The 26188-nt window shown below is 50.3% G+C and overlaps 2 protein-coding genes across 3 annotated transcripts; both read right to left on the minus strand.

Moving 5' to 3' along the window:
- Positions 1 to 1303: 1303 nt before the first annotated feature.
- LOC132334349 (sulfate transporter-like) lies at positions 1304 to 6865 on the minus strand. Its single transcript, XM_059860324.1, has 2 exons — positions 3690 to 6865; positions 1304 to 2966 (listed from the first exon to the last, which is right to left on the minus strand). The coding sequence occupies exons 1-2, from the start codon at positions 4386 to 4388 to the stop codon at positions 1389 to 1391; spliced, it is 2277 nt and encodes a 758-aa protein (XP_059716307.1). The 5' UTR covers positions 4389 to 6865; the 3' UTR covers positions 1304 to 1388.
- Positions 6866 to 10380: 3515 nt separating this feature from the next.
- SLC26A2 (solute carrier family 26 member 2) lies at positions 10381 to 25942 on the minus strand. Of its 2 annotated transcripts, XM_059860327.1 has the most exons (4): positions 25788 to 25936; positions 25487 to 25717; positions 20201 to 20839; positions 10381 to 18009 (listed from the first exon to the last, which is right to left on the minus strand). In XM_059860327.1, exons 3-4 carry the CDS (start codon positions 20825 to 20827, stop codon positions 16513 to 16515), a joined length of 2124 nt encoding a protein of 707 aa, XP_059716310.1. In that variant the 5' UTR covers positions 20828 to 20839; positions 25487 to 25717; positions 25788 to 25936; the 3' UTR covers positions 10381 to 16512. The 2 variants fall into 2 exon arrangements, with proteins under 2 accessions (XP_059716310.1, XP_059716309.1); XM_059860326.1 differs by lacking the exon at positions 25487 to 25717 and having other exon boundaries at positions 25788 to 25942.
- Positions 25943 to 26188: the final 246 nt, after the last annotated feature.

The following is a 26188-nucleotide window of genomic DNA, read 5'->3' on the forward strand; positions in this document are numbered from 1 at the left end:
GCTCCTGGGAGCTGCATCCCACCCACACCTGGAGCACCAACATCCATCCCTCCCTGCAAGGAGATCTTTGGTCACGTCAGCCCCCCTGGCACAGCCTTGCCCCCAGGACTGCAAGCAGCTGGGCACACCATTTAAAACAGTTTTTAAATCCATTTAAAATCAATTTTTAGGCACGAAAAGGCATTTTCCTGAGCACAGCCTCAGGATTTCTTTTCCACACACTTTATTTACAGCAGTCTCCCATCCCTGGGCTGCCAAGCCACAATTCCCTCCAGCAGGATTTCTTTTGGGGGTGGGGAAGGGATGATGCTCACGGTCCCTGTCACAGGAGGGATGGATTAGGATGAGTTTTGGGGTCCCTGCCATGGTGGGGGATGGAATGGGATGAGTGGATAAGTTTTGGGGTCCCTGTCATAGCAGGGATGGGCTGGGATCAGTGGATGAGTTTTTGGGGTCCCTGCCATGGTAGGGGACGGATTGGGATGAGTTTTTGGGGTCCCTTTCGTGGTGGGGGATGGATTGGGATGAGTTTTTGGGGTCCCTTTCATGGTGGGAGATGGATTGGGATGAGTTTTTGGGGTCCCTGCCATGGTGGGGGATGGATTGGGATGAGTTTTTGGGGTCCCTGCCATGGTGGGGGATGGATTGGGATGAGTTTTTGAGGTCCCTTCCCGAATTCCCGGCAGGTCCCGGCCCTTCTTGCGGCTCACCCGCGCCCTCCAGCGGCCACGCGGGGCAAGCGCAGCTCCGGCCCCCACTCCGAGCTCAGCCCTCCCCAAACCCTTCCCACCCCTGCTCCATCCTGAGCATCCTCCAGGCTCAGCCCTCCCCAAACCCTTCCCACCCCTGCTCCATCCTGAGCTCAGCCCTCCCCAAACCCTTCCCACCCCTGCTCCATCCTGAGCATCCTCCGGGCTCAGCCCTCCCCAAACCCTTTCCACCTCTGCCCCATCCTGAGCTCAGCCCTCCCCAAACCCTTCCCACCTCTGCCCCATCCTGAGCATCCTCCGGGCTCAGCCCTCCCCAAACCCTTCCCACCTCTGCCCCATCCTGAGCATCCTCCGGGCTCAGCCCTCCCCAAACCCTTCCCACCCCTGCCCCATCCTGAGCTCAGCCCTCCCCAAACCCTTCCCAGCTCTGCCCCATCCTGGAGCATCCTCCGGGCTCAGCCCTCCCCAAACCCTTCCCACCCCTGCTCCGTCCTGAGCATCCTCCGGGCTCGGCCCTCCCCAAACCCTTCCTACCCCTGCCCCATCCTGAGCTCAGCCCTCCCCAAACCCTTCCCACCCTTCTGTCCCTCTGGCAGAGCATCCCAGCCCCTCCTGCTCGCTCTGACAGCACAAACACCGAACCTGCTCCCTTTAAGAAACCTCTCCTCGCCCCCAGGGCTACAGAGACACCTGGAAGTTCTGTTCCTCGGGCTCCGGGAGAGCAGCCTGCTTGTCCTTGCTGTCCCCCCGGTGCCAGCGCTCAGCGAACTGCACGGCATCGTGGATGCTGTGGAAGGCCAGCTGGCCCCCAGCGCCGCCTGCCTGGCCGGCCCAGCCTCCCTCCCGCAGCCGCTGGCGGATGGAGGGGTTGCAGTTGGCCAGGAGCACCTGGACCCCGACCTCCTTGTAGTCGTGGTGCGTCTCCTTGAGCGCAGAGAGCCCCACGGTGTCTATGAACTGCATGGCCCCGCAGTCCAGGATCAGGGTGTGCATGTCTGTGGAGGGGGGACAGGCATCTCCTGGAGGGCTCTCTGTCCTGCTCCTGCCCTGCTTCAGGCAGCCACACCCGGGCCTCCAGCAGCCCCTGCCTGGCTCTGGCCGTGCCCGGGCCCCCAGGCTGGCAGCCAGCAGCACGGGGTTGAGCCCGGTTTTCTGGTAGAGCACAGCCTTGAAGTAATCCTTGTTGGCGTAGTAGAGGGAGCACTCGAAGCGGAAGATTTTGACGTGGGCGATGCTGCTGAGCTGTTTGTAGGCGGCCTGGTCCTCGTAGACCTCCCTGTCGCCGACCTTGCCCAGCAGCGTGGCGCGCGGCCGCTGCGTGCGGAAGATGATGCAGAGCAGGGCGAAGCAAACGCCCACCAGGAGCCCGATCTCCGTGGTGACCAGCGTGGAGCACAGCATGGTGGCCCACCACACCACCGTGTCCAGCTTGCTGAGCTGCCACATGCCAGGGGTGTCACGGAACTTCCTGAGGCCGCCCCGCAGGTTGACGATGGTGACCACGCCCAGGATGGAGGTCTGCAGCGAGTAGAAGAGCGGGGAGATCCACAGCAGCACCAGCAGCAGCACCAGGGAGGTGACCAGGCCGGACACCTGGGTCTGGCTCCCCGTGGACTCCTTCAGCAGAGTCTTGGTGAGGGCAGCAGAGCTGGCAAAGCAGTAGAAGAAGGAGGGGATGAGGTTGCACAGGCCGATGGCGATCATCTCCTGGTTGGCGCTGACGGCGTAGCCGTGCTTTTTGCCAAAGATTTCTGCCAGGGACACGGTCATGGCAAAGCCGATGACAGCAATGGGCAGAGCATCCAGTGCCAGGCTGGGAAACAGGCTGATGTCAGGGACAGTGGGCTTCCTGAAGCCCGTGGGGATGTCCCCACACACTGCAGCCTTGTAGCGCTGCTCGAAGTCGAAGTAGTGGGAGATGAGGGTGGCTGCGATGACCACCAGCAGCTCGATGGGGAACGGGGCCTTCAGCCTCTCCTTGTAGCGCTCGTTGAGCTCCTTGACGGGCACTATGATGGCCAAGGCCGCCAGGCTGGTCAGCAGGTCGCAGATGTTGGTGTTGTGGATGTGCCTGAAAAGGTCCACCCAGGTGAGGATGAAGGAGCCCACCCCCTCGTGCCGGGGGATCTTCAGGCCCAGCAGGTATTTCATCTGGGAGGTGATGATGGTGAGGCTGGAGCCTGTCACGAAGCCACCCAGCAGAGGCTCTGACAGGTAGACAGCCACAAAGCCCATCTGTAAAACCCCCAGCAGGATCTGGAAAGCAAAGCAGCCACAGCTTTAGCAGGGTGAGAAGGGCTGGAAGGCAATTTATGTCACTTTGCTGCCACTTTAGCAGCTCTGGCTACTCTGTCTGGGGATGTGCTGAGCATTCCATGTTTGAAGATAAATTCCATGAATTTGTCTTCAGGAGTTAATCTGGGGAATGGAAAACTCGAGAGACCTACCTTGAACACTTCTCTGTGGCTGGGGATGCCACACAGAAAATCCTAGGAGGTCCCTGCTGCTGCCTCCTCACATGGAGCCCCATCAGAGCAGCTCTGGGTAGCACTCACTTGGGATGCCCTGAATTTTAGCTGTCCCAGTGGAAAGGCCTGGAATTGCTCAGTGACAGCTCGGCCTAGGCAGTGGGGACAGTGCCAGGGAGCATAGCAGGGTCCTTGAGAGTGGTCCTTGCCAGCCCCAAACCTGCTCTGAGCTGCCCAGCTGCAGGACTGGGGTGGTGGGAAGGTGCTTCACAGATCCTTCTCTTCTCTTGCTGAGGATGTTTCAGACACATCCAAGGACCTGGTTGTCCCATGGAGGAAAACAGCCCCCATTCAGCTGTGTTTGCACTTTAAAAATCACTGCATTCACAAATATTCAGGGGTGTCAGGGTCTAGAAATGTTTCTCAGGACTCTTAAGTCTGACCCAACACTTGGGGATCTCAAACTCAGAGACATTCCTAGGAGGAAACAGCACCAGGGTGAACGTTTTACCTGGTAAAGGCCCACCAGGAAGCTCAAGGAAAGGGCCACGGTGATGGCGTAGCAGCTCCGGTCACAGAGCTCTGTCCCGTTCCTGGGGGAGCTGGAGTTGCCCCCGAGGGTGGCACTGCTGTCCCCATAGCCTGCCAGCTGCAGGTGGCGTGTCACCGACTGTCCCACCATGAGGCACAGCACCCCGAAGGAGCCCACGCTGGCGTGGCGCGACGTGGCCGTGGCCGCGTAGATGATGTTGCAGAAGAAGTTGGTGTAGATGCCATAGATGGGGTCCTGGTTGGCCAGCAGGGAGTAGGAGATGGACTGAGGGATGGCCACCACGCCCACCAGGAGCCCCGAGACCACGTCCCCGAGCAGCTGGGTGCGGGGGCTGTACCGGGGCAGCCACTCCAGCACCGGCAGCAGCCGGAGCAGGGACCTGCCCAGGCCCCCGGGGCTGCACCTGCAGGCAGCCCTGGCCTTCTCCAGGATCAGCTCCCTGCTGCTGGGGGCTGGGGGGTCCTGCTCCTCCAGGCTGATAAAGGTGGCAGGAGCCTCGTGCGGCCTGAGGGAGCCCAGGGTGGCTTTGCTGGGTGCTGGCTCCTGGCTGGACGTGTCCTCCATGGGCAAAGGGGAGCTAAGGTGGGAGAGCAGGCAGGTGTGAGGGGCTGCAGGCACGAGCACGGGGGCTTTGCTTAGCCCCAGGGCTCGGGGCATGGGCAGATAAATAAATAAATAAATAAGTAAAGAGAAATTATCCCAGACAAATCCAACAAAAGCGTTTTCCCGAGGTTGATTCGTCCGTTGTCACTTCTGGAGCTGATTAACCACAACCCCCAAATGTGAGCTACAGAGCCCCCCGTGCTCCTTCCCCATCCCTCTTGTTTTGAAACAGGAACTTCACTGAATTTCAGTGGAATTTCACTCAAACTAAAACTCCTTCTGCCATCAAGACACTGCTACTTAGGCAAAACCTTCTTTTGGAAATGTTAAGATATTCCAAGGGATACTTTAGGAATCAAGATGTGGGTAAGGGAGATAATTTGCAAATTAATTTTTCCTTCCAGATTACATAGTTTTACATTGCATTAGTGGCTTCCATCTAACAGGGGCTCCCATCTGCAGAATGAAACCACCCTGCTTTTTCAGGCTGGTTAAGTTACAGAGACACCTTCAGAGCTACTCCAAACTTTTTCAGTCAAAATGCAGCTGCACCAAAACTCCTTTTTGTGACAACTGAACAACGGACAGAGAGAAAAACACTCCTGAAGGGAGACCCAGAGTGGCTGTGGTTTGGAACTGAACTGGGATGAGGAGAAATCCCATTCCCCTGCCCTGCACACAGCACCAAATCTTACCTCTGGCTGCAAACTGGGGGTTTCCTCAGCACCTGGAGCTGCTCCCCTGGGCACAGAGCTGTCTCCACCTGGCAGCACCTCTGGGCAGAGGAAAAGCTGGCCCAGGTGTCACCTCCCTTGGGGTCTGAGCTCCTGAGCCAAGCCATGTCTCTTTTATCTCTGCGGGCGCTGGAAACGCCGCAGCCACCGAGCAGAGCTGTGTTTGGAAAACAAACACCATTCTCAGAGAGTATTTTGGCTGACAACTTGTTCTGGACACCAAGAATGATTGAGGGGGCTTAGAGAAGTGCTCCTGCCAGATAAGAGGATTGCTTGGATCTGGAGAAGTGTTTGCTAAACAAGGGCAACGATGGAAAGAAACCTCCCTGCTCTGCCCCTCTCTGAACTGAGCGAGTTCAGGTCCCACCAGGCTCCTCTGCTCAGGTTTTCAGCTATTCTGGACAAGCCTTTGTGCCAAAAACCAAGCAGCAAAGCTCATTCCAGAATGACTTTCCTTTCCTGGTAGTTTTTCCTCCACAGAGGCTGTGCCAAGCAGAGAGCAAAGCTGTGGTGACACAGGTTACTTCTGGGAGACAGCAGAACTTTGGATGTGTCCAGTCTGCACAATTCACATTTTGCAGAGCCTTTTGGCACACATAACAAGGGGCTTTGCTGTGCAGAAACACGACTGGGAAAAGAGCAGGGTTGTATTATTGGGTAGGTAAAGGTGAGCAATTGCAGCAGCAGCCAGGAAAAGAGGATTGTTCATCACCCTGAATGGAAAGAGCAGCCTCATAAATGCCAGCTGGAACTGCTCTGCCCTTGTCAGCTGTGCCAACAACCTCCAGCAGCCCTCTGAGCACACACTCCCCCTGTTCTGCCCCCTTCTTTTCCATCTCTTTCCCACTGACCCAGTCCAGATTTTGCTGGATGTGCCGTGCCCTGTGCAGCTGGATGAATTCCTGCCAGAGAGGCACCTTGGAGAGGGGGCTGGGAGCTGGGCTGGGGATGGAGAGGTGGAATTCCACAGGGTTTGGATGCAGATGCTGGGGAGACACCCTGAGGGGAGAGAAGGGGAAAACCAGCGTCCTGAGCTGCATTTATCTCATCAGGGGAAGTCTGGATCTCAGTAATTAGGAGTAAATAAATAAGGAACATCCGTGTTCTCTGGCAGCAGGAGAAAATGGGAGCACATGGTAGGGAGGCAGCTGCTCAATCTTTTTATCTATTTATATCAATTCTTTTTTTTCCTCTGCCATTCCTCCACAGCTCATGTATTTTCAGGTGCAACGTTGAGAGTTCCCCCTTCCCTTCCCCTGCTCTCAGTAACAAAATCTATCTTTCCTTTCAGGCACTTTGTAACTGTTCCTACTTACAGCTCCTTTTGTGCCTTGGCCTGGGTGATGTGGTCTCCACTCACTCATTTCCTTTTTCCATCTTCTTCCCCAGAAAATGACCCAAATTTCTAGTTTCTCCACGAATCCTTCATCTTGAAATTGACTGAAGAAGTGATGAGTCAGCCATTGAAGAGCTGGCCAGGCTGGACTTTTAAATCTGATTGTTCCCTGGGATGAAACACAGCTGAGCACAATCCATCTTTGGGGTTGATCTCATTTAGGAAGTTCCAGCTCTGGATCTCTGCCCTGAGCACCACAAAAATGGGGTGAAGCACTTCTTCAATGTGTGACAGGATTTAGGTCACCTTCAGCCTGCTGCTGCTTTTCCTTCCCTTCCATCTTCATTTCTATACTCTGCAGCTCTTTTAGCTGTTGAGATTTCCTTTATGCCCTGATAAATCTTGGGAAGCCCTGACAGAGCCCTGCTCTTCCCCCTCCCCAAGATTTCTGCCTCCCAGCCTTCCCTGCCATCCTTCCCTAGAACTTTTTTCTCCCCTTTCTTGTGTTCAAATTCCCAGTTGCTTTTGCACACTCCAATAATAAATATCTATTTAACTACATCCCACACTTTACTTTAAGATATTCCATACTTTTTGCAGTTCTCAAGCTCCTTGTCCCTGCTGGTTCTCTGTGCTGGAAATTCCAGCTGTGGGCACTGAGGAGAGGCCACTCCATGTCCTCCATCCCAGCAGAGGGGCTGTGAGGACACCCTTGGTGGCACTGTGGACATCTCCAGAATTCATTTTTCTGCATGAGGTGAGGCGAGGGCAGAAAATACAAAAGTTTCACATTTACTGTGGGAAAAGCATCACAAAAAAAAAAAAAAAAAAGAAACCCACCAGGGAACTCCAGGTGACCTTGAGGCACCCAAGGCTGCACTGCCCTCCCCTGTGCAAGGCCAGCACAGCTGAAAGAATTTGTTTCCAAAAGCATCTTCAGGGCTTGCTCTTTATTGCAACTATAAACTCAGTCCGTGTTCAGCTCCATCCTGGGCAAGGCTGGGCTGCACGGATGGTTTTGGACAATGCAGGTGGGGACAGGACCCTGCCTGCACTGACACAGCCCCCTCTGCTTCCCAGAGCATGAAATCCAAAGTTTTTATTCCTGGCATGGTGTGTGAGCAATTAAACATCCATCTATGGCCCACTGCAGGCAGGTGAGAAACAGAGCAGTGCCAACAAGCTGCAGGCACAAGGAAATGCAGGAGGGGCATTTGCTGTTTTCTAGCCTGAAGTGAGCAAAACCCATGGAATTTCCTGTGTCTGTGGTTGGTATCCAGGCATTTTCAACAGGCAAATGCTGCAAATTGAAGTTTGTGCTGCTGTGTCAATGCATCCCTTCTGTTTTACACCTCCAGTTTTCCTGGGAACAGATTTAGGTGCACTGCACCAAGGGGCTTGGTTTGCTTCAAGGTTTGTAAAGATATTTGTGATTATTTGGCTCCTGGAAGCCTCTCAGGTCATGGGCCAGCCTGGCTTAGCCATGGCTGCACCCACTGCTCCCCACGACTCGGATCACAATTGTTATTTCAGAAAAAGGAAGTGAGGCAGGTAAAGGTGCCAGGTTAAGAGAGATGCTTTCCCTTACCTTCACCTGGGGGGTCTGGCAGCACTTTTGGATGGCTGCTGGTTCAGCCTCACTTGAAATGTATTTACTGCAAAACATCATCTTTTTTAAGGGGAAAACAAGGAAAAGGAGACAAGCCCAGAAGTGGTGCCACTGCTGAGATGGCAAAACACAACAGAAGCACCCAAGGACACATAAGCTGAAGAGAACCTCTGCAGTTGTTTCTTGGAAAGGGATTATTTACATTTCTGCAGGAGATAACACATCCCAGGAAACATCCCCTGCTCCCTGGCAGGGCAGTTTAATGTTCAGGGGCCCCAGCAGGGCAAAAATAACACAAATATTGAGAGGCCAAAAGTGTCCCTGCCCCTGGGGGGCTGAGGGACCAGGAAAAATACAAATAAACAACAATAAAGAACATTTTCACTCCCGGAAGATGGGAGAAAGAGCCAAGCACATCAGCTATAGAGGTTTTGGGGAGCACTCTACACAACAAGGAGGAAAAAAATTCCTTTTGCTGCCCCTTGTAGCTGTCCCTGTGTTTCTCCCTGCATGACATTCCCAGTGCTTAGAGCCCTTTTCCAGATTATCCAGCTAATCACTGCAAAGGGGCCCTGCAAGCAGATTCCAGATGAACACAGTGGAGTTAGAACACTGAGACATTTCTGTTTCCTACTGACCTGCACCCAGCCCAGGCTGTTGGGCATCCTCAGGGGGTGAGGACCTGGCACAGGGTGCCCAGAGAAGCTGCCCCATCCCTGGAAGTGTCCAAGGTAAGGCTGGACAGGGCTTGGAGCACCTGGGAAGGTGTTTGGAATGAGGTGATCTTCCAAGCCAGTGAAGAGTTTTCTCCCAGTACTGTCACCCTGTTTTTCTAAGCCTTCTGATGTTTACATCATTTTTGTAATGGAATTTCTCACACGCTTTTATGAAAATAATGATTGGGTTTGAATTCCTTTCTGGAGGAGGAAAAATTTGATGGACTGTTGGTTTGACCAGCGTCGTTGGAGAGGTGGCAATTCCATTCTCCAATCCAGGGTCACTTCTAGAATTCTATATAAATCGAGATGGAGAAATGAACTTTCTTCTTTTTAGCTTGGAAGTTTCAGCGTGTGTGTTGTTCATTTCTTGTCCAATTGCAACACAACACCTCATCTGATCTCCTGCCACGTGACAGGACTGGATCTTCCATCAAATTTCAAACAGAAGGTTTTTCCCACCACTCAATGATTAGGATGCTGTCACAGGGTGTGGTGGCAGCTTTGGGACAAGGGGTGATGGAGCCTCTCCATGAGGAGGTGCTGCAGAAGCTGTACCAAAGCTCTCACAGGTTTGTGTGGGAGGGCTCTGAGCAGGCTGGAGCCCTGGGACACCCTTCCCAAGCAGCCCCAGAGGCAGGAGAGGGGGCTGGGGGTCCCACGGGAGCGTGGATGGCAGGGATGAGTTAATCCCAGGAAAGGCAGAGCCTAAAGCTGCCCAGGTAAATAAAATAAATAAATAATTAAATAAACAAATAAATGTGCTGCTGGCCGAGCCTGGTTCCCTCAGCTGGGAACCAGCCTGGTTTGGCTGGAGGCAAGGGCTGTTCTCTGCTTTTCAGGAGGAAGCTGCTGCAGGCATTGCCATACCCCAGAGCTCCTTCTACTCTGCTGGCACCAGCACAGGAGCTGCAGCCTGTGCACAGAGGTCCCCTGAGGTAAAAGGCATCCTCAGGTCAAAGCTGAGCCATGCTGGGCCAGGAGAGCCTTTTCCATAACTCAAGGACACCTCTGCAGACACAATGTCACAGGAACTGCCCAGAACTGCCCTCACAGCTGCTCACAGGTTTTTCCAGCTTGTCCTGGCCACGACCTGAGCAAGAAACAGAACCTGGGACAGAATCACAGAATCAAAGGGAAGGGACCCACAAGGACCATCACACCCAGCCCCTGGCCCTACACAGCCCCAAAATCCCACCCTGGGCATCCCTGGGAGGGTTTTCCAAACCCTCCTGGAGCTCTGGCAGCCTCAGGGCTGTGCCCATCCCTGGGGAGCCTGGGCAGTGCCCAGCACCCTCTGGGGGAAGAACCTGTCCCAAAATCCACCCTAAACCTCCCTGGCACAGCTTGATTTATCTCAAGGAGCACTGAAATCCACAGCAGCAGTTTTGCAAGGCTGAGTGTGCAGTGCCAGCTGCTGTAACTGCACCTGGTGTAAAGTGCAAGCAGCACCAAACACCAAACAAAATGTGGCCATTTCCACAGCTCAGGAACTCAGCCCTGGCTCAGGAGGTGCTGCTCCCTGGCACAGGGCACATCACTGTCCCCACAGGCTGATTTTGGTTATTAATGCCACCACAAACCCATCCTGGCTGCCCAGAGCAGCTGGGGCAGAGCAAGGCGAAGGTGCCATCAGTCAGTGACAACAAAAAACCCCACAAATGTCATCTTTTAATTGTGCAGAAGAAATCCCAGTGATTTTCCCAGATTTGACAGAAAACTCTCATGCTGACAAATTAACAATGAAGAATAACAATGGGTACAGCTCAGACAGGACAGGGCAAGGAGAGCCAGCCACCACCAGGCAGGGCTTGGGCACAGAACTGGTGGCAGGACATGGGACAAAATCCAATTTTCCCCACAAACCTGTGGCTGGTGGCAGCAGCTCTGTCCCCACCCTGGGCACAGGGTGACACAGCTCCCCCAGCACCCTGTGCTCCACCACCCACCTGGGGCCTTTTACACCTTCTTTTTACAGACAAATCACAACAAAAAAATAAAGTGATCTTTTCCACACACTCCATAGTTTCCCCACCTTTTACTCCAGGAACACATAAATTATTTTGTAAACAAGTCAGATCTGCTGACCAATGGGATCTAGTCCAGGCCTAAGGTCCTGTTTGGTTAAACTGGGTCTCCAACCAGCTCCAGGCACAGTTTGCCATTTTGTTTTTCTGCAGAACGATATTCACAACTATCTAGAATTATTCTAAATTTTCAATTATTAAAAAAATCACACCCAGACCGTACCAAGGACATACTAGAGATATTCGGGGACACAAAACTAAAGACTCAAAGAATCATGTGCTTGGCATAAAAAATGAGATTTTTACCTCTCCTTAACCGTGTTTCAATTGCATTTCATATATGCATAAAATTTACTTCTTTAAGTAAAAAAAATCAGATATAAAAAATTGGACCCAAGTTCAACAAAATGTTTCCCACCTACATCTTTAGATCATTTGGGAGCTGGACTAAGTGCTGTCAGAGCTGGGATTCAAATGTTGAAGCAGTAATTTTACCTCAATGGAAATTTGGTTCTCCATCCAGTGCTGAAATATTTGGAGAATTTGCACATCAAAGAATACCATTATGCCTTAGCTTATAGAATCTCTAGAGAATAAAATAGACAGGTACTAATTATGCTATGAACTAAATCTAAATATTAAATATTTGCCATTTTACCCACCCAGAGGCCTTGCTTTTAGCACTGCAATGATCTCCAAGGAAAAAGCAAGGCTCAGAATGATTTCCACTTCAGAGAGAATCTGACTGAAATTATAAAAATCAGGTTGATTTTCACACGAGCAGCTGACCCTCCAAAGGCTCATTAGGATGATGACCCAGTGTAATTAATTCTTGGGATTTAACGAGGCCATTCCCAGCGCCAAGGCTGCACTAAAGCCAGGATTGCTCTTGTCTGTGCCAGCAGGGAGGGGCAAACCTTGTGGTGTGGAGAAACACACCAAGGCTGGAGTCCCAGAGCATCATCCTACACCCAGCAGAACAAAGTCAGTGGCACAAATACAGAGCCCAGCATGGCCAGAGCAGCACAGGAATATTTGCATCTCAGCTTCACAATGTCCACTGAAAAAAAATTTAAATGTCAGTTAACTGTAGTGTTTAATCCCTTTTCCAAAGCAGGTGGAAGAAACCCAAGCCACAAGAGAAGATAATGCCCTGAAGCAGATTTCTGCCTGAAGAGTTTCACCCTCAGCTGGACCTGGGACAAAGCCCAGGCAGAGCTCACCAACCTCAGCCCAAGGCTCTGGGCACAGCTCAAAGCCAGGATTTAACTGTTCCTGCAGTTCTCACCTCTGCTCCTCAGCCCCACCAGCAGTGGATTCCAACCCCTTGGCAAAAGGCAGCAGAGACAAAAGGGTGGCTGAGATTCCTCCCAGGAGGGAGCACCTTCCACGGCTGCAGCTCTGCTGGCCTGGCTGGTGTGGACTGAGACTACAGTGAGACAAAAATAAATAACCACAAACCCTGAAATCCCTGGTTTCTACTCGTGCCACATTCACTGTGGACAAAGGGACAACAAACCACAGCAATCCCAAAATACAGACACCTCCAGGTTCAGCTGGGCACCACCAACAGCCCCACACATCCTCTGCCAGCCCCACCATCCCCCTGGCAGCCCCACACCAGTGTGGGACCCCTCAGCCAGCAGAGCCCAAAGCCCTGGCTCTCCCCCAGAGGGCTGGGGGGTTTTGGGGTTGTTTTACACTCACTTTACTGCTCAGGAGCTTGGGCTTTATCAGAAGATCATGAGAAGGGAGCAGCAGGTCACATGGCACTGATCACACACAGCTTCTTGTGTTTACAGTCAACATTGAGTGACTGGCAGCACAGCACAGGAGGAGGGGCTGGTCCTGCAGGGCTGGGAGCAGCTGGAGCTGCAGAGCCTCACAGGACATCAGCATCACTCAATCCCAGCTTGGCAGGGTCAGAACGAAACCCAAAACGAGCTCCCCGTGCCCACTGCAGTGCCTGAAGTTTGTAAAGTGGACTGAAAATGGGTTTTGTGTCAGAACACTCAGACAAGTGAAACATTTCGAGGAAAAAACAGAGCCTGGCATCCAGCAGGAGAGTGCTAAAGAGATTTCCAGTACAGCTGAGACCGAGAGCTCATTTCCATAATGCTCTGTTGTTGTCATTAATGAACGTGCTAATGATCTCTTAATTCTTCATTTAGACTGATAATTGCTGACTGGGACATTTGGGAATAGAGCTGAGCTGATTTACACCAGCTTCCAGTCTGGTCTGGGGGTCTGGAGGTCGCACCTGGGAGGAAGATCCCTGCTCCAGACTGATGGATAACCCAAACCCAATCGTTCTGAGGGGCCCTCTTCCCAAATTCACAAATTCAGAGGATGGGGAAGGCACAGGAAGCAGTGAGTATGGCAGATTTCCCCTTAAAAACCTGGCACATGCCCAGCACTGCCCATTTCAAACAGCAGAAGGCAGGAGAGCCCCTTCCAGGACAGGACAGGAATATCACAAAAGCATAAATAGAGATATCCAGCTGCTGCATCCATCACACAGCAGCAAAATACAATATAGAAACACATGGATTCCTTTATAAAACAAATGCTTTGGAGGAAAAGTTTCCAATCAGTGATCCCCAATTCCTAAAGATAAAACTGGATTGCTTTAAAAGGTCCATACAAAAAAAAATGTGCTGCTTGCCAGCAGGCTCAAATCAGATCCATGTCACTGCTAAAAAACAATTCCAGGCCTAAGAGGGACAGGGCTGGAACCCAGAAATTCCAGCCATAACAAGCTTTAATCTCCAGTTAATTCCCAAGAACTCCCTATTGCACTGAACTCTGGCAAATGGCATTTATTTCAGTTCCCATTTAGCCAGGGCAGCGTGCATTAATAGATACTTATGAATTTTAAATAAGAACATTAAAAGTATTTATTTTGGCTGCTTTTGCTGTTGCATTTTAATAGTTTCTTGTGTTTTGCTGGAAATGAAATTTGGAGGCTGCACAAACAGCACTGAGGCCAAATGCAACGTGCTCCAGGTAATGTTCAGCACATCTTTTAGATATAATCTAATTTAATTACCTGAAAAATCATTTTATGGCTGTTTTATAGTGCTTTTATGTAAATAAATACCTAGAAGCCACAAATACACATCCTACTAGCTGCAGGAAGTGGGTCCTTTTTGGAGTTAACACTGCTATTCCTCCCTTCCTGCCACAGGTAGGAATGGATTTACAAAACCATCTTTTAATAAATAAAGGTTTGGAATTTGGTTACACAAACCTGTGCACCGTCACAGGTGAAAAAATCTCCACCTGGGCAGCATGGAAAGAACCTGGGAGAGAGGGGAAGAGGGAAGAATCACCCAGAGCAGCTGTTATTTGACTTTTGTCCCATCCTGGCTGCCCTGCAGTGTCCTGGGCTGCAGCTCCTTCCTCCCGTGCCTCAGGGCAGAGGGGTGAGAACAAGCAGCTGCAGGAAGGCAGGAACATTTGCAGTAACAAATAAAACATTTGCAACCACCACGTGCTGTCCTTTATCATCAGCACTTTCAGTGCTGCTCTGCCCTCTGGCAAAACAGGAGTTAAAAATCAGCATTTCAAAGCTGCATCGAGGCTTTAGTTCAGAGTTCCAGAGATTCTTTCTGACCAGGTGAACAAACTGAGCTGCAAGGGGACTCCCCCAGGCCATGGCACTGTCACCCCTGTGGGGACAAACCTGCCCTCCCAGGGGCTCTGCACACAAACCAGGTTTGGTTAAAAACTGAAATACAGCCTAAAAAGGTAACCCTGCTCACTGCTGCTCCACAGCTCAGCCCAATCCTCCCTGGCAATGCCAGTTCAGTGAGCACAACTCCCCAGGCTGCACAAAGCATCCTCAGCCCAGCAGGAAAACCTTCCTGCAGGAGGTTACGGCAGCAAAGGAAAAATTTGGCAGAATTTGGGATTCATCTCCTTCACAAAGAAACCTCAGGGCTGAGGCAGAACAGCGTTTGTGGGGTTTGAACACTGCAAACTTTTCCCAGTGACACACAGGGGCTTTCTCCTCAGCAGGGCCAGTTCTAGGACGTGCCATGGGTGGGTATCAGTGAGGTTCTCCCTTTCCAAGCTGTGTTGCAGCCACCCCTCACCTCCCCAGCACTTCTGTGCTGCTCTGTGCCCTCAAAAATGCACTCAGTTCAGTTAACACAAAAAGGACTCATCTTCCTGCTGCCTCATCCTTCTCTGAGGCTCCCAGAGTGAAGTGATCCATGACATTCAGCTTTCACAGAAAGAATAGTTACTGGTCCTTGCTCAGAAAAAAAACCCAAACAACAAAACAATTTAAACTCAAAATCTCCTTCTATTTAGTAAACATTTCACAACTCATACTGCATTGTATACCTTTTTTTACTTCTGACTCATTATTTTTGAATTATTAAGGATGAGAATATTGCCTGTTCACAGCACCTTTCCCTTTTAAAAGCTGTGAAGCACCTGAAATCCAGACTGTAAACTCCTCTGGAAGGAAAGCACCCTCTTCCAGGGATGTGTGCTGTGCATAGCTGGTATTCAGGAAAAACTGTGAATCCCTCAATCCTGCCTTCACCATTTTACTCTACTGCTGGGAGAAAAGCAGTAAAAAATCCTATCCTTGTATTTTAGCATGAAGAACAGGCACTCTTCACTTCCATAGAATTTAAAATCAAAGTAAAAAGCTCTATTTATACTCACCTGGTAAAAAAAGGTCCAGGAAAGAATTTTCCTGGCTCTTTTTCCAATGGTCTGTGCACTCCCAGGACAGAGCAAAGGGTTTATAGCCAGTAAGTCCTGCATCCATGTACAGTCTGTGTGACATGGACGCATTTGGGCACATGCTGGATAATTTATTTGTCCCTTTTCACTTTGGTGCTTGTGATTCTCTCTACCTGGCATAAAAAACTGCCTAGAAGGGACTTTTTTTGGTTAAAATTAAAGAGCTAGATATTTTCCGTATCTAATGCTCACAATTCTAAAGAGCTCCTAAATATTAGGAAAACAATTGACTGACCATAAGAATGAATCAGACTTCTAAAGAGTCATCTGTGGAAAAAAAAAAATCATTAAAATCATGCTGGAGAGGCAGCATTTCCAAGGGCACAGGCAGGTAAAGGTCTGTGCAGAAATGAGATAACCATGTCCTTGTGGCCTGGCTGAATTAGGAAATTAGGAGGCAGTGCCAAACCTCTGGAGGTGAGAGGTGCTTGCTTAGAAGATATTCATCAAGATATTTTCCTGCATGTTTAGATTTGGTTTCTCTATCTGAAATTCAGGGAGATTGCAAATTCAAGCACTGCCCAGTAAAGACCAGAGCAAACAGTCCCTGGCAGCCCTTCCTGGGCAAACACAAGGGTGTGGTGATGGAAAGCAGGGCCAGAATGAGGGATGAGAAATGAGTTGCCTCATTCTTCAGCTGCACAGGATGTCCAGACTACTCCAAAATCCCACCCCATCCACAAGGACAGGGTGGCAAAAAAGACTTGATCAGAACTTCAGGGTGGAACTGAGACACAGAAAGCTCCAGAGAGAGGACATGAGCTGAACAACCCCGTGCAAACTTAAGATCTGCAGATTGGCCACAACCACGTTAAGAACTGCCTTCGTTCAGCACCTCCCATGGAATCACTACCTCAGGCAGGTAAATCCAGAGAGATTGCAGAGTTCCAGAGTGCTGGCACCACCCTGCCCCGCTCCCTGAGCACACACACATCAATTGCACAGACACACAGACACGTTTGCCCAGCCCTTGTTCCAATCCCTCTCTTCCCAATCTAGTTCTTGGGAGCACCGTGCCCCTGAGTGCCCAGGGCGAAGTCCACGGCCTGGTGCACGCTGTGGAAGAGCAGCTGGTCCTCCCCCTGCTTGAAGAACTCCCCTCGGAGCAGGGAGCTCCTGACAGAAGGGTTGCACTGGGCCAGCAGCACGTGGACGTCGATGTCCCTGTAGTCCTTGCAGACCTCCTTGAGCGTGCGGATGCCGGCCGTGTCCAGGAACTGCACGGCGCAGCAGTCGATCACGATGGTGTGGAACCCCACGGGCTCCGACCCCAAATCCATGGGGATGCTGCTCTGCTTGTCCCCAGACCCTTCCTCCTTCTCCTTGAGCTTTCTTTTCTCTGCTTTCTTCTTGGCTGCCTTCACCCACACGGGGTTGACCCCAGTTTGCTTGTAGAGGGTGGATTTGAAGCACTCCTTGTTGATGTAGTAGATGGGGGCCTCAAAGCGGAACACCACCACGCCAGGCTTGGTTTGCAGGTTCTTGTAGGCAGAGAGGGACTCGTAGGTCTCCGACTCGGCCACCCAGCCCAGCAGCGGCGCCTCGGGCCGCTGGGTGCGGAAGATGACGCAGAGCATGGAGAAGCAAACCCCCACCAGGAGCCCGATCTCGGTGCTGATGAGCGCCGTGGCCGCCATGGTGACCCCCCAGATCACCGTGTCCACCCTGCTCAGGTGCCACATCTTGGGCAGGTCCCTGAACTTGCACAGGGCCCCGCGGAGGTTGACGATGGTTATGACGGCGAGGACGCATTTCTGCAGGGAGTAGAACAAAGGGGCGATCACGAGGAGGACCAGGAGGATCACCAGGCTGGTCACCATGCCGGACATTTGGGTCCTGCAGCCCGTGGACTCCTTGACCAGGGTCTTGGCCAGAGCAGCGCTGGTCGTGAAGCAGTGGAAGAAGGAGGGGATGATGTTGCAGAAGCCGATGGCGTACATCTCCTGGTTGGCCCTCACGGAGTAGCCGTGCTTCTTGGCAAACATCTCCGAGAGGGACACGGTGATGGCAAAGCCAATGACGGCAATGGGGATGGCATCCAACGCCACGTTGGGAATCAGGGTCCAGACTGGAGGGCGCGGGGGCAGAAACCCCGTGGGGATGTGCCCAGAAATGCTGGAGCTGTAGGTCTCCTTCAGCCTCCCAAAGTGAGATGCCAGAGTGGCTGCCACAACCACGAAGAGCTCCACCGGAACCGGAGCCTTGAGCTTGGATTTGAAGCGCTCGTTAAGCTCTTTGGCTGGGATGAGCACCAGGAAGCACAGGAAGCTGGTGATGAGGTCACAGATGTTGGTGTGGTGGACGTTCCTGAAGATGTTTATCCAGGTGGTGAAGAGGGAGCCCACGCCCCCGCTCCGAGGAATGTCCAGGCCCAGCAGGTACTTGACTTGTGAGGTCAGGACAGTGATGGAGGCCCCCGTGACAAACCCACTCAGCAGCGAATCCGACAGGTACACGGAGACAAAGCCCACCTGGAAGAAGCCCATGGCCACCTGGAAGGAACCAACCACACACAACATGTCAGGACACAAATCCCACAGATTTTGTCAGCTGGGATAAAAACACCCAACATCGTGCACGGCCCTGGAGGATGAGGCATGGTCTGAGCAAGGAGAAAAGTCTCCAGTATTCAAACCAGGCTTTTTGGGGGATCTTCATCCCCTGAACAAATGTTTATTGTCTGCTCTGCTAATTACCCTGGTGGGGAAAAAAAGAAAAGAAAACCTAGGGGAAAAATCCAAAGCCCACATTTGAAATACTGCCTGCTCTTGCCATTTCTCTTTCAGTTCCTCTAAACTCTGTGAACTTTGCAAGGATCTAAAACTTTCCTGGTGGCCTTTGTCTGCCTTGCACTGGAGTTCAGAGCCTGCAATAAAACCACAGCTTGTGGGGTGACATGTCCTTTGCACAGCAGAAAGTTTGGTGCCTCTGACTCAAAGTCTATGAGCTGCAAACTCCTCTGCTGCAGATCATAAAAATAGAGATAACCGGGAACTCCATAAGAATTTCAAAGAATTACTGAAGATAAGGCAGGTTTGGAACCTGGACTGGCTGGAATCAGCTCACAGCTCTCAAAGGTTCCCTTATAGCCTGGTTAATTAATTCAATATTGTTCTAAGTGTAAAACATCAATAATAATTAGCTCACCTAGTTAGTATTAACTGGTGTGAGAAGATTTTCTGATTTGATTGTAAAGTTTCTGATACAAAGAATATGTGATTTTGGTTGAAAAAAAATAAATTTGAGGGAGCTGGCCTGTAGAGAATATGCCTAATATTCAGAGGGAATGAAGATAAACTGATCTGATTTCTCCAGATAAAGGAACTTAATTGTATTTGTACTTGCAAATTGCAATTCACAAACTGCACCCATCCCACAGGGATGAAAGATGAAACCCAAAATCCAGTGGACCCTGGGAGAACCAGAATATTTCTGAAATAACAGGAACTTGCAGAACAAAAAGTTCCAGGTTGTGTCCAAAACCCGTGTTTTAAAGTGTCACAAACATGTTTTGTTCCCCTCCTATATATTTTGATTGGCTGTCATCCTGGACAGATGAGAACAAATGAATGTGAATTCACAAACTCAAATACCACAGCTCTGCAGTACTGCTAAAAATAATCCCATTCTGGTTAATGTGTAAGACTCTAAAAAGAAGGATACCTGCTTTAATTTAGGCAAGCAGTGAGTTCTAGAAAATAAAGAGAGATATGTAAATATAAAATATATTGTATCCTCTCAGTGGAATCCTTTCCATGCAGTAGCATTGTTTTGGCTTCAAACGGGCAAACAGCAAATTTTTAAAAGCTCGTTTACAAATAAAAAGAAACTGGAGATACTTTTACTGTCCAAATTTTTCTTTGTTAAAGGCTGGAATGATTAAAGACTGGAATTAGGAGATGATGCACCACATTTTGGTCTAATGAAATGGGGTCTAATGCCAAAAAAATAAACAGAGCTTCAGGCCACAGCGAGGAAGGTGGTGAGCAGACCCTGAGAGCTGGAGGTGCAGGTAAAACCTTACCAAAGAAAGGCCTTGTAAAATCAGGACTTATTACTATTTTAACTGAATTAACAGTTAGTCTATTGAGTTTCTAGGAGAAACAAATTCTAAGAGTGAAAATCAATTTGCATAACAATCTATTCTTCTGAAAAAAAACAAGATGCACTTACAAAACAAGAATTCTGTCTCATTAGAATATTAATATAGAAGAAAGTATGTAAACTATCTAAAACTAGAAAAGTTTGATAGACATGTACAATCACCCTTACCAACCAATGAACTGAGTGTCACTAGATTACTAACCAATTACATTGAAACACAGTACCTTCTAATGCCATATAAAAATGAACTCTCCATAATAAAAAACATAAAATTCTGCACAAAAAAATCAGATGTCCAGTCTTGTTCCTATGTCTAACACAAGGCCAACAACAGCTCCAGCAGAAGTGTCCCACCTACCTACCATTAATATGTTTTCCACTTCTGTACATTATTTTGATCAGGTGCAATGTCCTTGTAAAACCAGTTCTGCCAAAGGGAGAAGTGCTTTATTTTTGCACGTGTCATTGGCTGTAAAAAGCCACTTCTTGGGTAACAAACCTTCACAGTATTTGGCAGGTGAAAAAAGAAAACCCCAAAACAACCCACAGGAGGTGTGGAACAGCTCCAGCCCCCCTTACCTGGTACACCCCGGAGATGAAGGTGAGGGTGGCAGCCACGGCTATGGCGTAGCAGCCACTGTCACAGAGCGGCTCTGTCCCGTTCCCAGTGCCATTCCCGTGCCCTCCCGGGCCTGGCAGGGCGCTGGGCACAGCTGGCTCCAGCTGGTAGCCAGCCCTCTCCACCTCCCTGTCCACCACCTGGCCCAGCATCAGGCACACCACGCCGAAGATGCTGACGGAGATGTGGCGGGAGGTGCCGAAGATGCAGTAAATGATGCAGGAGAAAAAGGAGGTGTAAAGGCCATAAATGGGCTGCAGCCCTGCCAAGAGGGAGTAGGCAATGGACTGAGGGACCAGCAGGACCCCCACGATCACACCAGACATTACATCCCCCAAGAGGTACTCCCTGAGGTTATATTTAGGGAGCCACTGTAAGATGGGGAAAAACCCCAAAACGCAATCTTTAACTTTGGCCGGGGTGCAGCTGCAAGTTTCCTTTGCTTGCTTAACCAGCAGAGCCTTCATGTTCCTCTTCTTCTCTTGGGGTTCCAGGAACATCGTGTGATGGAAACTGCACTTGGCATCATCTCCTTCTGGCCCTTCCATCACTTCATACATATGGTTGGTCTCTGTCATCGCTGCCATCACCAGGACTCACTGAAAACACAAAGAAAGACCATTAAACCAAAAATAAATGTACAACGTGAGACTTGAACACAGCATTTACGAAAAGCAAGGGCTGAAACTCTCAGTTCAGCAGAGAGAAAGCAATTTCCAAGCATAATGGGAACCTCTCAGCTTGCTTGGAAATTGAGAAAATGAGATTTTCTCAAGGGAGCCTCCCCACTGTATCCCTGTGAAGCAAGGAATGACCTTTCCCAGGAGGGAAGCTGACATCCTGTGGGATACACCTGCTGCTGGCAGGGCTGGGAAATAGACAGGAATGCAGCAGCACTGCCTTTCTGGCAGGCTTCCTTGAAAAAAATCTCTGCCTGCAGCCTGTTCCACCTTGCAAAGCCAGACAGAGGGTTTATTGTAGTGCCACAGCCACTCCAGCTCAGCTGCTAAAAATTAACTGCAAGTGGGACATTTACAGCACAGCACAGCTCAGTCTACCTCTCTTGTGGGTTGTTTGTTTTCTTTTTTTGATGCAGGGATTTAATCTGCCAAATACTGTAAAGGTTTGTTACCTAAGAAGTGGCTTTTTACAGCCAATGACACGTGCAAAAAAAAGCACTTCATAGTTTTGCAAAACTGGTTTTACAAGGAAATTGCACCTGATCAAAATAATGTACAGAAGTGGAAAACATATTAATGGGCACAATGGTAGGTGAGACACTTCTGCTGGAACTGGTGCTCTAGACCAAGCTGCCCACAGACAGTAAAACAGGGTAACTATATCAATAATTTAATCCTGGGAACGAGCAAGGTCTTAATGAGACAAACCCTAATGGAACTTGAGCATACCAAGTGACTGCCAGCACTTAGACAGCTCTCCCACCTGCAGAAAACATCCAGAATTCTCCAGAAAACTCCTTAAGCCCCAGTACAATGAGGCCATGTCAGCCAGAAACTCACTGGTCTGGGGTGAGACCCAACAAGAGAACCCTGAGAAGTGTCACTGCCAGGCTTCCCTTTCTGGCACTGCACTCCCAGAGTGCCAGTGACAACATGGATTTGATGTGCTGCTCACGTCCTCTCCCTGCAGTGCAAACATCAGCCAGACTCCTGCCCATGGAACGCTCACTGCTGAATTAATTGCCCAATTAATTGTCCAACTGTCCTGAATTAATTGTACCAATTAATAAATTGCAATTGGAACTGGCAGTGCTAAGGATGCCATTTGAGTCTGCCCCAGGATGTGTTCAGTTAATCACCATTTCTCAAGCAGCCACAGCATCACAGAACTTGGAAAATCTGAGATCTCCCAGTCCAACCACTCCCAGCAGAGCCAAGGCCTCCACTAACCCATGTGCCCACGTGCCACATCTACAAGTCTTAAATCCCTGCAGGGATGGGGACTCCAGCACTTCCCTGGGCAGCTGTGCCAGGGCTGGACAGCCCTATTGGTACAGAGATATTTCCTAATGAAAACATTCCCTGTTACCATCCCTGCAGTGTGAGCTTCCCAAAGGTTTGGAGGGAGAAGTGAGAGGAGTGACTTTGTGTGGTGCCTTCTGCCTTAGGACAGCCTGAGCAGAAGGAACCCACAGGAGCACAACCAACTACAGAATTTAATGCTTACAATGGCTTCTTCAGAGACTTCTAGAACCAATTAGAAAGTAATTTCACCCAACTAATCCAGCTGTGGTGTCCCTGTCCCTGGAGCTGCAAACACGTCTAAAGCCAACACACAGAAAATACCAGGGAGGAGTTTCTGTTTCATCTGTTGCTCCATGCTGGGACTCCCAAAGGAGTTTCCATTCAGCACAGACCCAGACAGGGAGCATCTGTTCAGTGGGTGAGCTCCTGCACCCTCCCAAATAACCCAACCCTGCCACTGTGCTGGGTGTCCCTGAACTGGTACTGAAAGGAGGGTTTCAAACACAGACCCCAAAGCATGGCACCAGCAGGGATGGATTTTCTGTGTCACAGGGGCTGTCTCCCTCCCTGCTCTAATACCCCAGGATCACTGAGGCTGGAAAAACCCTCCCAGCCCCAGCTGTGCCCAATGCTCACCTTGTCCCCAGCCCAGGGCACTGAGTGCTATGTGAAGAGTCAGGATCTTCAAACGAACAACCTGCACTGCCAGAAGGGACATGCTCAAGATGATACAGTGATCACACCTGGAGGAGACCTCCAGCCCTACCTTGCAGGTTTCCAATCTCACCCACCTGTACAGGACTGCAAATTGTGCTCAGGGATGATTTACAGCCCTCACAACCCCCCTTAAATACACAGAGAGAATCAAGGGAGTATTACAAAAGCCTGTGTCAGCTCTACTTTACAAAAGTACATTTTGGAGCTATATTTGCTCAAGAAGTTTTATTTGTTTTACCATCACAGAGTTACAAATCAAAGGGCTTCTCACCCACCCAAAGCTCAGCAAATCAACACTGTAAAAGCTGAGGGAAAAAAAATCAAGCCAGGCTACTTTTTATGTGTAGCAATGAGCTTGTTTTCTGAGATTTTAGTAAAGATTTCAGTAGAGAAAATTCTTTTGATTCTTTCTGTCCCTCCTCCAGGACTTGCAGGCAGCTCAGTCAAACCTGGGAATTTTCTGAAATGTGCCAAGACAAACCCAGACAGCTCAGTTTGGTGCTGCTGTAAAACATCTGCATGGGAGGGGGTGCCTGGGTTTCAGTCGTGTCCAGACAGTAGGGAAATGTTCGAAGTAAAAACCTTTCTGGCTCCAGAGCTCTGAGCATATACTGGCTCTTTGTGCTGACTTGCATGACAGCTTTCTCTCCGTGGCATGAAAAGGACCTTTCAGGACCCAGTCCCTGCCCCTTGCCACGTCAGGACAGTAGGAAATGACAATCTCCAACACTCATTTCACCCTTTTCTGCCTCAAAGTACTGCCCTGTATCAATTTTGTAACCGTTAGCCCAGGCTTGTCTAATAAAACTGGATTTTATTCTTACACATTAAAAAAACCAATCCTGAGAAAACACCTTTGGTTCATGGTTTGGACACTGAAGGAGATTCTGTATACAGAACCTGAAAAAGGAGCTGCTGTGGTTTTCATTCTGAAAGCTGCTATTTACACACAACCCTGAATTCACTTTTATCACTCCTTTTGGCCTTTCAGGGAGTGTCTCGTTGTGACAAACTTCGTTTAAGATAAAAAAAACTACAAGACAGAACTGAGGAAATTTCCAGTATCTGTTATCAACTGACTGCCATAAAATGAAGATACAGGGAGGTCCTGCAGTCTCTAGAAGTCATCAGACCTCCAGACTATCTCTGGAGCCCATCTGGGCCCTTCTTTCTGATCTCATGATGTGGCAGCATCTGCCTGGCTTCTGTTTTTGGGGGAGCACTACCTGCAGCCCAGGGGTGGCTTGGACTTCATTCGTCTGTGGCACATCAGAGTCACCTTGAAAGGAAGAGAAAACTGGATTGTGAAGCTCACTCACCTGCTGAAATAATTACTATGAGGTGGAACTTCAGATGTGAGCATTTCAGAGTAGAAACTGAATCAAAAGTATTCCTGCTACAACATCCATCTCAGTTTTCCTTATTTTTCTACATTTAAATTATCACTTTATGTGATCACTCCCCAACCTCATGTACCCCTTGCTAGACAACAGAATTCATGCACTGAAAAGTCATGCTTAAATCCATTAACTAAAAAGACATGAACAATTTCTGGAGAACTGTAAAGGTGAATCAGAAATCCAAGCTCCACACAAACTGACCAGAGCTGGGCCCTTAGAAAATGCACCTCCTAAGAATATAACAGGAAAATTGTATCACATCATTTTGACAACTAAATCTTTGACCTTCCTCTTGTTGGACAACAACCTTTTTCAAATAGTGTCTTTACTGTTGTGGAGCAACAAGGAAATTCAATATTACCATGATAACACCCAGATAAGCACGGGAACAACACTGCCTGCACCTTGGAATTTGACAGAATTCTTCATATCCTCCAGCAAAACATTCAAGCCACAAACATTTACTTCCACAAAGGACTGAAAATAACTTGAATAATGAGAACCACGTTTAAGGAACACATGTGGAAACAGAGCTGCCTCGCTTTTGGCACAATAACCAGCAGCCATCCACTCATGTGGGAAAACCTGCAAAGCCGGACAATAAAACCTCGCTTTTGTGAAATGTGGGACCTGCTCCCACTCCAAATACGGGATCTCCTCACTTTTCCCGAGCAGCAGCAGCCTCCTGCATTTTTGGGGAAGATCCCACGGAACCCCTGCTGCAGCCAGCTATTCCAGGGAAGTTGTGTCACCTCCCAGGGCAGCTGAGCGTGCTGGCTGTCCTGCCCTGGCTGAAGCAGATCCCTCCAGCAGCTTCCATCCCACCCGGATTCCTCAGGGAGAGTTTGCCAAGGCTTTCAGCAAGTTATTCCTGCGTTAGGGCCCTTCTCCCACCCTTTCTGTGAGCAGAGGAAGGTGGCACACTGAGCAGCCTGGCCGGGCACTGAGGATGGGCTGGGGAAGAGCTGCCCAAAGGGATTTCCTCAGGCAGCAGCTGCCAGCTCAGCCCAGGGCATCCCACACTGCCCATCCCTGCCCGGGCTGCATCCACAGGGCTGGGACTGTCCCACGCCAATAGAAACGCACCGGGACTGCGCTGCATAATGCAATTGTTGTGTTTTAATTGTCAAAAATTAATAAAAACCTGCAAGAAGAAGCCCACACGCTGCGTGTCCCTGACACTGCGGGTTTGCTGAGCGCTGTGGAAGCCAAGGCAGCACTGAGGGTCCGGGCAGGGCGGAAGGGAAGTGAGAGAACAGCTCAGCTCTTCACGAACGCCACATGCACTCTCCGCTTCTCGGGGTTCCGCTGCCTTCCTACCCAGCTTCCTCATGGCTTCCATGGGCATTTTCCTCTCCTCCTGCTCGTTCCGCGGCTGCGGGCAGAAGGTGAGGAGGGTCCGAGCCGGACCCCGCTGTCCCCCGGCCCTTTCCCTCAGTACTCACCGCCCGCGGCTCCCCGGGGACCTGGGGCGGCTGGGAGCGACCGACGGACGGACAGAGTTACAGACAGACGGACGGCCGGACAGACGGAGTCACGGACAGACAGAGGGACCGGCCGCCGGCCCGCGGCGGGCCCCGGCAGCACCGCCCCGCTCCGGGCGGGCAGGGCCGGGCAGGGCCGCGCCCCTTCCACCGCCCGGCCCGGGGCACTGCTGAGGGGATTCCGCTGTGCGGAGCCGCGGGAAAGGCAGCTTTGCACGCAGCCCTTTTAAATTGAAAGTACAGGGGTGATAATGTGAGGTGATAATGTGAGGTGAAGTGAGATTAAACTTTGTGCAGCTGGGGAACCGTGGCGCTCTCTGGGCCCTTTCTGCTCTGAGGTACCTCTGGGATTCAAAGAAACC

This window comes from Haemorhous mexicanus, chromosome 15 (genome assembly GCF_027477595.1).
Source record: "Haemorhous mexicanus isolate bHaeMex1 chromosome 15, bHaeMex1.pri, whole genome shotgun sequence".
Classification (NCBI taxonomy): Eukaryota; Metazoa; Chordata; class Aves; order Passeriformes; family Fringillidae; genus Haemorhous; species Haemorhous mexicanus.

What these genes read in the sequence shown, in the direction of transcription:
- LOC132334349 (XM_059860324.1), bottom strand. Translation starts at nt 4,388, where the DNA reads ATGCCCCGAGCCCTGGGGCTAAGCAAAGCCCCCGTGCTCGTGCCTGCA. An exon ending in TCCTGGTGGGCCTTTACCAG is followed by an intron (nt 2,967 to 3,689) that starts GTAAAACGTTCA and finishes TTTGCTTTCCAG; the next exon opens with ATCCTGCTGGGGGTTTTACA.
- SLC26A2 (XM_059860326.1), bottom strand. Translation starts at nt 20,827, where the DNA reads ATGGCAGCGATGACAGAGACCAACCATATGTATGAAGTGATGGAAGGG. An exon ending in TCATCTCCGGGGTGTACCAG is followed by an intron (nt 18,010 to 20,200) that starts GTAAGGGGGGCT and finishes GGTTCCTTCCAG; the next exon opens with GTGGCCATGGGCTTCTTCCA.